The 12,206-nt window shown below is 36.0% G+C and overlaps 2 protein-coding genes across 2 annotated transcripts in view; one reads left to right on the top strand and one right to left on the bottom strand.

Annotated features, from left to right (window-relative positions):
• GUCY1B1 (guanylate cyclase 1 soluble subunit beta 1) overlaps positions 1 to 12,206 on the bottom strand; it is a 396,478-nt gene that overhangs the window by 49,929 nt on the left and 334,343 nt on the right. The window lies entirely within an intron of this gene.
• Positions 1 to 12,206, top strand: part of ASIC5 (acid sensing ion channel subunit family member 5) — a 46,748-nt gene that overhangs the window by 176 nt on the left and 34,366 nt on the right. Inside the window, exon 2 of the mRNA XM_053703090.1 lies at positions 9,625 to 9,949. Coding sequence (XP_053559065.1) covers positions 9,625 to 9,949 — 325 coding nt within the window. The remainder of the gene's footprint in view (positions 1 to 9,624; positions 9,950 to 12,206) is intronic.

Here is a 12,206-nt window from a genome sequence, read left to right as displayed (position 1 = left end):
TGGAATCACCTGGAGGGAGGGAGGGATGGGAGGTTGGGGGAGTTAAGTTTGTTACTTTTAATGTATTGTCAATAATCTGCTCATGTTAAGGGGAAGGTGACTCTACTCAAAGTAGACCAGTTTTGAGGTGAAAGTAATACTTGATATATGTGCAGAGAAAACACAAGGTGGTAGGTGGGACATACGTGTATACAATGAGTCATCTTCACCCGGTACTAATGCTTTGTATTTTGTGTTTCAAAAATTCAATAAAAAACATTTCAACTAAAATTAAATTTAGCAGTGTAGTCAGGTGGTAGGTAAGAGTGAGCAATGAAATGTAATATATAATACCAGGGAGGGTAAAAGGCAAGGAAGCAAGGCATCTCAATAGTGGTACACAATTTGGAATATGTTTACTTGCTCCCATTTACATACTGAAGCTTTGCTTAACAGGGGCTTAAGACATCAGGTTCTTCATGTCCTGGGACCGGAATTCACAGAACATACAAAACAAAACCCAGATTTACTGGGGCATTTCTGGGTTTATTAACCTACCTCCAGCAATCACTACAGCAACAAAGATTAAAATTAATCTTTACTTGACAAAATGCCACCTACTTGTGAAACTTTCATTATGTTTTAGCAAAAGTAAAACAATAAATATATACTTATATTGTTCTGCATCTCAGCAACCCCAAGACAGTTTTTAGCAGGTTAAACATATTGAGGTAATATCACTGTATAATGTCAGGCTGTGTAACATTTATATAAGCTTGGGTGCTTTGTGGTGTCCTGTTGTACAGATGCTGAAAGGTTAGCAATTTAACCATTGATTGCTTATTTTGGCCAATTATGTGCATGAGAGTAAGGGGAGTGATGAGGAGCTTGATAATTTAACCTGCATTAAAAGGCTATAAGTGCAAAAATATTTATTTTTATATGTAAAAGCAATGTTATTGCACTGTGGCTTGCATGTAACCATGTGTTTAACCACTGAAAAGGGATTAAACACATAATTAAAGTCAGTTCCAGAGCAGCAATACACTACTAGGAGATGAACACATCTGGTGAGCCAATGACAAAGACAAATGTGTGTAGTCCCAAATCAACACCTAGCTCCCAGTAGTGCATTGCCGCTGCTGAGGATATCTACCTATTTGTTTCAACAAAGGTATCTAAGAGACCAAAGTACATTTTGAGAATAGATGTGCATTGAAAAATAGCCACACATTAGTGTAATGTGCCCCTGGATTTTTTTTTTTAAATGTTGGCAACTGTTATGCCATTCATTAAGACCTGGTGAAGCTGAGAAGGCTGGTGAAGCCTCGCAGCCTGGAGATTCCTCTTAGTGTATTTAGCAGAGTACACAAATATAGGTTCCATTAGTAGAGGCATTGAAAGGTACATGAAACCCAATTTTATTTATTTGATGGTTCAGATAGAGCATGTGATTTTAAACAACTTTCCAATTTACTTCTATTATCTAATTTGTTTTGTTCCATTGCTATCCTTGTTGAAAAGGATACCAAGGTTGGCTTAGAAGCTACTGATTGGTGGCTGCAGATATATGCCTCATGTTATTAGCTCCCAGTAATGCATAGCTGCTCCTTCAACTAAGGATACCAAGAGAATGAAGCACATTAGACAACAGAAGTAAATTGGAAAGTTGTTTAAAATTGTCTGAGTAAGCACCTGTAGGGGGCACGAAACGCGTCAGCCATCTGTCTTTGTCCTTACTCCATGGTCTGTTCAGTGTTTTGTCCTGTTTTTGATTTTTTTAATTTTTGTTCTTTATTTTTATATTTAATCTACAATAAATTTATGGACTTTTTTTGCACCTTTGTGTAGTGCCTGCTACCTTTTCCTTTTAAAATTGTATTCTCTATCTGAACCATGAAAGAAAAGTTTTGGGTTTCATATCCCTTTAATAAGGACCTATATGGATGCATAGGTGGGTCCATCATTACAAAAAAAGGTAAAGTTTCAGGCCCTGAACTAATTATGATGGTTGCTGTAGAGATATTTAAAAAGTATCATTCATATTATTTAAAGGGACTTAAAAGGAGATTATTTTCTCATTTGTCTAATCATACCTTATCTGTTTCTGCAACTTTTGTAAAATAAAAATTCAGCCTAAAAAAGCACAGCCTGATTGCCATTTCCTCTCCTCTACAGTCACACTTCTATCACAGCTTCATACTCTCCATTCTCACACAAGTAACATACTTACTTTCACAAGTAGAAGGGATGGTATTGGGTAAGGTACAGGAGGTAGGAGGACAAGTGATAGAAGGGTTATAAGTAGAGATTAGTAATATAGAAAGAAAAGATAGAGAGAAGATAATTGAGGAAGTATGGTAATAAGGCAGGATAAAGGTTCAGGAATTAAGAGGAGATAAGTACAAGGAATTTAAAGAAACAGCAAAGCAGAAGGTTAGTAAGGATTATTAAATTAGTACAAAGTGTTCAAAAAGTTTTTTTTCAAGGACACTCACATATATATTAATAATGCATTGCAATTTAAGTTGAATTAATGTGTTTGATATTTTTCGTTTTCAGCTATAACATTGTTGTATCATTTTTAAAAGGATTTCACATCTTCACATCTAATCTTCTCAGTTTCATAATTAGAATGGAAGAGGAATCCTTCAGCTGACATATGTAATGGGAGACCATGGTGTGGTGATTTCTCAGCATTTCCCTTGCTTGAAACAGGATACCTCAGTGTCAGGCACCAGACAAATCTGAGCTAAAGAGGCCAACATATCTCCCTTAAATTAAGCAGAAGTGATATAAAGTCAGATGATTGTGTCACCCAGTAAGACATCAAGGGTGGGGCCCTGTTGCCAATGACACAGCCTTTGAGCTGTCTCCTTGTAAGGTAGCACCAACAGAGGTCAAGCCGCAGACACAGCATGGGGTGTGTTGCTGAGTGTGGTGACAAAACTCATCATCAAGAACAGTAAATGAATGCCTAGCAGCGTTCACAGGCACAGATACGTAGTGTGTGTGTGGTGGGAGGCCTGCTGTGGGAGTTCACATTGGGTGTGACCCTGGCCGGTAACTATTTACACCGGTTTTGGACGTGACCTCCCACATGCAAGGTGCTTACATGTTTTGCAACTAGGCAAGAATGAGACATGTTTGTTTTGTTGCAGACTGCTGGTTTGCATATTGCAGCTTGCGTGGACGTGGGATGATAACAATTTACATTCACACAATGTCACACAGAGTTTTGGGATGGTGGTGTCTCAGCATTTTCCTGCCCAGTAACAGGGTACCTCAGTTTAAGGTGACAGACAAAACTGAGCCAAGCTAACCAAAGGCAGTTTAAGTCAGATTAATTTGTCACCCAGTAAAATGTCAAGGGTGGTGTTCTATTCCTGTGGGCACAGCATTTGAGCAGTTCCCCTGGGCGATAGCACCAACTGAATAAAAGCAGCAGCAGGAGCAGAGGCAACATTGGTTTTGGGTTGTGCTGTTGAGTGTCATCAACAAGTTCACTGCACTGACTGACCACTTATAGCTTAGTCTAATTTGATGTAGTTGGGAAATTACTGTTATTTGTGAGCTGAGCTGAGCTGAGCTTAGGACCTTATGGTGGAAAGGGGGTTTAAAAAACAAAGCAATGAACTCCCCCTCCCTAGAAGACCTAAGCCCTAAAGTCCACTGTAGCTTGACAGGTGACAAAGATAATAAAAATAATTTATTATTGTGAAGCCTAGCCTATTATGGCAAAGGGGTGGCGTCACATCAGACTCCTGTAACAGGAGGAGAATAGCAGTACAACTGTGTGAACTTGTAAGTAAAAATATATTTCTTATAAAAATAAAACACAATTCATTATTAAATGAATGAATGATGAACATAATTGGCATGCCCAGGCTCAGACATGAATAAAACAAAGAATTGCAGCCACAGCCTGGTTGATGTGTAGTTGTTGTGTAAATATGTGTAACAACAACATATAAGAAAAAAAAATATTCTCCTTATTGCATCTTGCAGACTTTTTAAAATGAAAGCATAAGCAGGAAGCCAAACAAAACATATAACATTTATGATCATATTTTACAGCTTGCTGTCTTGTCATTGGGGACAAATAAATGAAAAGTGACGATGAGGACAAGCCTAATGATGGTGCAGGGCCTAGGCACAAACTCAGACCAGATAATGCCCATAAAACAATTGCATTGCACATCATCACATTACACAAGAGACAGTTTCTTTTTTTTAAGCAATTGTGGCCAGCCACAGCCGATTGGTACCATATGAGTTTTCAGAAATATAAAAGGAACAATGTCTTCCAAAAGTTACACAATATCTTCTAAATATTTTCATTTGTTGTATTTTAGTTATGTGTTCAGCTTGCTTTACATTTTTACCGCTTTTTTTAAGTCTTAACAGCAGTGCAAAGTAAATAGAGAAGGAATGTGTGGCATGTGATGTCCCAGCATTTTGATTGCTAGGTAACAGGATACCCCAGTGCCAGGTGGAAGACACCACTACCAAACACAGACCACAACTATCTTTCTCCTTTACCGACATAGGTGAAAAGATGAAGAATAATGAACTAAACACAAGCAGTACAAAACCTTAGTAACGTTTGTATTATAATGTTGTAGTGCAGTGCCACTACCGTTGCCAGTCCTGAATTTAATCTGCCTGCAATTGTAATGCAGGGTATCTCAGCTTGGGCAGATTGAATTCCAAGAGGGTCATCTGCTCGACCAGGTTTGCAGTGAGATGTGACCACTGAGGGCTGAGTATGTTGTCAGAGAAAAATTCTCTCACTGTGGAGGGCAAAATTAAATCAGCTCCTTTGCAGCTACAGAGGGGGCATGGTTAAGTAGGCTTAATTACATGGTTAAGTAGGCTTAATTACATTTACTTCAACATTAAAGAGACATAAATAATCATATGAAGACTAAGGCTAGGAGTAGCTAGAATAATGGAGGAGCTTGCCAACAAAGTCGTGTACCACTAAAAAGTGGCCGTGATGATATGAGGATGTAATATAAAACTTGAGTCTAGTACAGCAATCCCCCCCCCCCCCATAACAGCCCCCACTAGAACACACTACTCAAGGGATATAAGAGCTAAGGCAAACAAACCAGACACCATAGACACGTCTAAATCTTTAACATCAACCAGTATTTTTGTCATAAAGACCCAAAAGTCTATAGTTAAACAGTGGGTCATATACACATGCCTGACCAGTAATTTGTAATAGATCAGGATGATTATAGCTTATGTAAATTAGATGGGTATGTCAAAAAGGCATGGTCTGTTGTATTGGGGAAAAAATAAGGTAGAGAGCCTCTGTGTGTGTAAATGTCCCGTGTTAGATTTGAGATTCAAGCGTGTGACTATCATAGATTCTAATATTTGTAATAATATTGTGATATGGCTGTACAGTAATAATCTCGGTATGCCAGATTGTAAACACTGTGTAAAATTAGGTTAAATATGCATAGGGATTGAGCAAATACAGAACTGAGTTAACAATCAACATACAAATCAAATAGTCATAAACTTGAGAAACAACAGTGTTATCGTTATAAACCCTTATACAGAGGTATTGGTAGGTGAATATAACAGCATATATATAGTATAAATAGGGTATCATTGCTAAGCTTTTGGTGCTAAGTAAGGAGGCTTAAATATAATTTGGTGCAGCTGTAAGTGCCTTAATGAAATAGAGATAACGTAGTATTAAGAATGCGACAGGTACTGATGTCAAAGATAGACCTTCAGTCTAACTAACTATGGACTGTACCGGTGACTGGCCAACTAGCCACCGCAATAAAAGTCTCAATAAGCACAGTTATGTATGCTCACATGGTCAGGGTTATCAATTTAACTTCAGATTCCCAATTAAGTATCTCACACTGCGTAAAGTATCTAAAATATATAGCCTTATAAACCAAAAGTATTAGTACCCTATTTACTTCGTTATGCTTAGCAAGTTATAAGAATGAAAAGAATACTAGTTTCCCAATTATATGTTTTGAGTATTGTATGCAAGCTAATAATAATACCCAAGTGTCATGAATTTTTAGGGCAGTCTCAATCATGCATATAAACTTAAGTCCCTGGGAGCCAAAGGGAAGGTCTTTGATGATGTGCAAGGATCCTTTCTAGCCTACTCCAATTCTATCGCCATTTCCTCCTACTAATGGATCAGAAGTGGGAGGTAATGAGGTTTAGTGAGGTAGGCTTTTACTATCTAAGAAGCACTACTCTCGCTTGTAGGGGTATGAGTGGTCTCAACCAAAGTCTCAGTCTAAAAGCTTCTGCTCTGGTCTGTCATCCATGAGGATGAGCAACAAAAAATGAGAAAGTTGTGTTGTAGTACTGCTTCCGCTAGGAGCTTACTCATGCTCTTGTTCTTCTCCCTCTCTCAACATAACCTTTTTTTCTTTGAACCACTTTTACCCTTTGCTCAAGCGTCTCTGTTCAAAATTGAAGACTTTCAGTATGGTTTCAGTATAGTTTGCTAGCGTACCCTTTACCACTAAATTGTTCAAGTATGGGCTGCTGCAGTTTCTGTTGACTATGGCCCTGACCTGCCATTTCTGCTGACTACTGCGCTAACCTGCCGTTTCTGACACTGCACTTGGGACTAAATAAAAAAAAAGGGGAAAACATTTACTATAAAGCTCTGATAGGGAGGGATCCAATCAGATTGTGCTGGATGCAAAAAGACTGCATGATAAACAAAAGAAAAAAAAAGAAAAAGAGCAATCCCCTTAGCACTCTAAAAAGAGAAAATCCAAAATAGTGATCACATATAGATCTCAACCTAACTACAGCCAACAGAATGCGATTGAGCTTGCATTCTGTTGGCTGATTGGAACAGCCAATAGAATGCAAGCTCAATTCTATTGGCTGATTGGATCAGCCAGTAGGATTGAAGCTCAATCCAATTGGCTGATTGCAACAGCCAATAGGATTCGTTCAACCTTAATTCCGATTGGCTGATAGAAATCTATCAGCCAATCGGAATCTAAGGGATGCCATCATGGATGACGTAATTTAAAGGGAAACCTCATTTGGAAGAAGACGTCGATTGAAGAGGATGCTCCGCGCCGGATGTCTTGAAGATGGACCCGCTCCACGCCGGATGGATAAGATAGAAGATGCCGTCGGGATGAAGACTTTTGCCTGATTGGATGAAGACTTTTGCCCAGTTGGATGAAGACTTCTGCCGCTTCATTGAGGACTTCTGCCGGCTTCATTGAGAATGGATGTCGGGTCTTCAAAAACTGTAAGTGGATCTTTGAGGGTTAGTGTTAGGCTTTTTAAAGGGTTTATTGGGTGGGTTTTATTTTTAGATTAGGGGTTTGGGCACTTGAAAAGAGCTAAATGCCCTTTTAAGGGCAATGCCCATCCAAATGCCCTTTTCAGGGCAATGGGGAGCTTAGGTTTTTTTAGTTAGGATTTTATTTGGGGGGGTTGGTTGTGTGGGTGGTGGGTTTTACTATTGGGGTGGTTGTTTGTATTTTTTTTACATTTCTTTGGAGCAATGCCCCGCAAAAGGCCCTTTTAAGGGCTATTGGTAGTTTAGTTTAGGCTAGGTTTTTTTTTTTTGGGGGGGCGGTTATTTTGATAGGGCTATTAGATTAGGTGTAATTAGTTTAAATATCTGATAATTATTTTTTTATTTTGTGTAATTTAGTGTTTTTATTTTTTTTTTTTGCAATTTAGGTAATTGTATTTAATTAATGTAATTGATTTAATTGTAGTGTAATGTTAGGTGTTAGTGTAACTCAGGTTAGGTTTTATTTTACAGGTAAATTTGAATTTATTTTAGCTAGGTAGTTAGTAAAGAGATAACTATTTAGTAAATATTCTACCTAGTTAAAATAAATACAAACTTGCCTGTGAAATCAAAATAAACCCTAAGCTAGCTACAATGTAACTATTAGTTATATTGTAGTTATCTTAGGGTTTATTTTACAGGTAAGTATTTAGTTTTAAATAGGAATTATTTAGGTAATGACAGTAGGTTTTATTTAGATTTATTTTAATTATATTTAAGTTAGGGGGTGTTAGGTTTAGGGTTAGACTTAGGTTTAGGGGTTAATAAATTTAGTATAGTGGTGGCGACATTTGGGGCGGCAGATTAGGGGTTAATAAATGTAGGTAGGTGGTGGCGATGTTAGGGGTGGCAGATTAGGGGTTAATAATATTTAACTAGTGTTTGTGATGCGGGAGTGCGGCGGTTTAGGGGTTAATATGTTTAATATAGTGGTGGCGATGTCTGGAGCGGCAGATTAGGGGTTAATAATTTTGTTTTATTATTTGCGATGTGGGAGGGCCTCGGTCTAGGGGTTAATAGGTAGTTTATGGGTGTTAGTGTACTTTTTAGCACTTTAGTTATGAGTTTTATAGTACAGCTTTGTAGCGTAAAACTCATAACTACTGACTTTCAGTTTACGGTATGGATCTTGACAGTATAGGCTGTACCGCTCACTTTTTGGCCTCCCAGGCAGACTCGTAATACCAGCACTATGGAAGTCCCATTGAAAAAGAGCATTAACACTGCTTTTTCACTCATACCGCAAAACTCGTAATCTAGCCGTATGTTAGCTAACTGCTCATTACCTGAAATCAATAGTAAGATGTTTACTGAATGAACTAATTTAGAACATTCATTACTTAGCTATTCAGTAAAAATGTTGGTAACAAGCAACAGCAAATTATTTACAAATGGTTGCAAGAATTATATTCAAGATATTTAGAGAAACATAAAAAAACAAAAAAACAAACAAACAAAAACAATTGCAAGAAAAAACAGCTAAATATGTGATATCTTACATACTGAAATGTTCATCACATTTTCATTTCACACTCAGCTTATCTAAGTATATTGACATTATGGTTACAAAGGTGACTCACTTTGTGATATAATACCTTTTGTCTTAATTATTTTTTGAAGAGTAGCAACACAGGCAGGATAATTACTGTTGTGTATAATAAATTGTGTAATCCCCTCCCCCTGGGCTCCTCATAAAATCTCCATTTGGACATTCAATATTCAGTAGTTTCATTCTTATTTTCCCAGCAGCATGGCCCAACATATGCAAACTAGTACACCTGTCAGTGGGGGTATGTATAAGTATATATCTTACTTATATGTATATTTAAGTATATTTATTTGTGTGATTGTTATTAACAACAGATTTACTTTTAATAAGTGATATATGCAAACTAATTCTATAAAAAAAATTGAATCATTGAATAATAATAAATTGAATAATGATAAAAAAATAAATCCAGTATTAAATGTATTCATAATTGTCCTATATTTAGATGCAGCCAAATGTATTTTTTTTTTTATTTAGGTAACCTTTCCCTTTTCAAACACCAGCTGGTGCCTGCCTTTTAATTATGTATATAACATGCTTATAAATGAAAATAAAATATGTAAAGAGGCATCCTCTTAATGTCAAGTTTCACTAGGGATATGCTTATTTCTACCACATGCATTATTATTTTTTTATGTGTTGCATTGTTTGTTTTCCAATTTGTTTTTTCTTTCAATTAAATGTTTCTTTCAATAAAATTCTTTCAGTTAAATTTTATATAAATTTATTTGAATTAAAATAAAAAGGATTTTTTTATATTTTGTAATTTTAGGATTTTTAGAAAAGATCCGACTTTACCTTAGAAAAAACTGTCCTCCTTCTTTGGAAGATCAAATGAAGTATAATCATGAATTTGCTCTTTCAACTTCATTTCATGGTGTCCATAATATTGTTACAAGATTTAACTCAGAAATAAAAAATGGAAACATTCGTAAAGCAATCTGGATTTCTGTCGTTTTTCTGTCAATCATCACAGTCACATGGCAGATCTGCATTCGTGTTATCAATTATTTTAGCTGGCCGACTACTACATCAGTAATAGTTCAATATGTTGAAAACATTGAATTTCCTTCTGTTACATTTTGCAATGTAAACAGGTAATTTTCTCAATTTTATTATTACTGTATATTTAGATTGTTTCTATTTGTCATTTTATTATGATTTCCTAGTCTAATTGCTGGTTTACATGCTCCAAAACTTAAATTTGCACAATTTATACATTTTTACTCTCTTGTGAATTAAGCTTTAAATTTCTGGGAACTTGACAAATTATGACTATTTTGTTTCTGTTATTTACAAAGTGCAAAAATTTTTTATGCATCACTATACACAGAGGAGTTACGTTCAACTACTATATGGACTACAACTATTTCAATTAACAGATTATAATTAAAGGAGAGGGATATTCTTCCCTTGAGCACAATCAGTATTAGGTGAAAGGCTCTCAAGCTTACAATATAAATAAAATACAACACTATTATTATTATATATTTATACAGCGCCACAATATTCCGTAGAGCTGGAACTATAAACTGAATAAGTTCAATAGGTTTTATGAAAAATATTTAGGGCCAAATTACAAGTTGAGTGATATTTAATGCTTCTACTAAAGGCGTTATTTCTGTTAGAAGTAAGTTTTTGTGCCCGTCCGGCAGTGCTCGTATAAGTTAAAAGTAAACTGTTATTGCTCACGCGCTAACCTGATGTGTGCGTAAAAAGCTGAACTTAGATTATCGCACTCATAATAATCTATTACCACATAAAAGTCAATGGAGCAAAAAAGTGGGAAAAAAACAAACACCTTACTCAAGCGCAAATCCGATTGCATATTCTCAAGTGCACCAAGCAGACATGAAATTATTAATATTTCACATTCCAATGTTCTTCACATAGCAGAATGTTTTATTTATTCATAAATACATATTATTTCTACATGTATGTTTTGTTTTTTCTGCACAAATATATACAGTATTTATACCTATATATAGAGCTTGTAAGTGAGCTTGTGAGTGCTGGACTTTCTCTGTGTGTGTTGTATTAATTTGATTTGTAATTTTCCCTATGGGCCTTGCAACCAGACCTGTCTGGGGTTAACTGCCTGTGACTCTAGGAACCGCACAGCTTTCTGTGAGTGCCATTGAGCACCCAGGGCTGAGCTTGTTGCAGGGTAATGGGATGTGTACCCAGTCCAGTCCAAGACTGCAGTCCCCTTCCGTGTTTTGTATATGTCTAGGGTGATTACATAAGCTTGTGCACCCTTCACTAGTTCCCAGTTTGTTTGATTGAGAGCTAGCATTGTTTGGCCATTTTAGGGTCCCAGGTTTTGGAAGGGACCATGATGTGGTACCTGGGCTTGTCCCATTTGGCCAGATGTGGTAACTAACCCTTCCATCTTTGCTTTTAATCTTAGCTGAGAGCTTGTGAGTGCTGACATTTCTCTGTGTGTTATACCTATATATACAGTATATATATATATATATATATATATATATATATATATATATAATTATTAATATATAGGAATATCTATACATAGATCATATTCTGCTATGTGCAGAACATTGGAATGTCAAATATATATATATATTATGTGTGTACATATGTATTTATGTGTTTATATGTGTATATATGTCTGTAAATTCATATTTACACATATAAATATTTAAATGCATATGTGCACACATATATACATACATATAGATCTTTAGACATGTATATGTATGTATCTCAATGTTAAAGCCCTTTGCAGCTTTTTTTTCTAACACCTGAGACCTCATTTCTTTGAGACCTTCTAACTTTTTTGGGCAATATTTTTTTGGAATATTTTTTGTTTCCTGATGTTATTATGAGTGTAACTGTACTTTGTAATTATTTTTTGATGTGTTTCATTACACATTTTTTTTTACAAAAAAGTTAACCTGAGCTCTGAGTTTGCGCTAACTCAACACGTGTTAACTTCAATTGCGCTCAAGCAATATTGTTTCTTTCAACTTGTAATATGAGCAAAAACTTGACGTGATTTTAACAATTATTTTTCTCAGCTATTAAAAAGTTGTAGTTTAGCATTAGATTGGCATAGTAGTCAGGGAAATGGGCATGGCCATATTTTACCAATGGTGCATAAGACTTAAAGGGACAGTCTACTCCAAAATGTTTATTGTTTAAAAAGATAGATAATCCCTTTATTATCCATTCCTCAGTTTTGCACAGCCAACATGGTTATATTAATACACTTTTTCCTCTGTGATTACCTTGTATCTAAGCCTCTGCAGACAGCCCCCTTATCTTAGGGCTATATATTAATTATCTAATTATCTCTTGACTTGCATTTTACCCAAATAGTGCTGATGTTAT

The sequence above is a fragment of the Bombina bombina genome, chromosome 2 (assembly GCF_027579735.1).
Source record: "Bombina bombina isolate aBomBom1 chromosome 2, aBomBom1.pri, whole genome shotgun sequence".
In the NCBI taxonomy this organism is placed as follows: domain Eukaryota; kingdom Metazoa; phylum Chordata; class Amphibia; order Anura; family Bombinatoridae; genus Bombina; species Bombina bombina.
The sequence above is the reverse complement of the archived record's forward strand: the minus strand, read 5'-3'. Positions and strand labels throughout refer to the sequence as shown.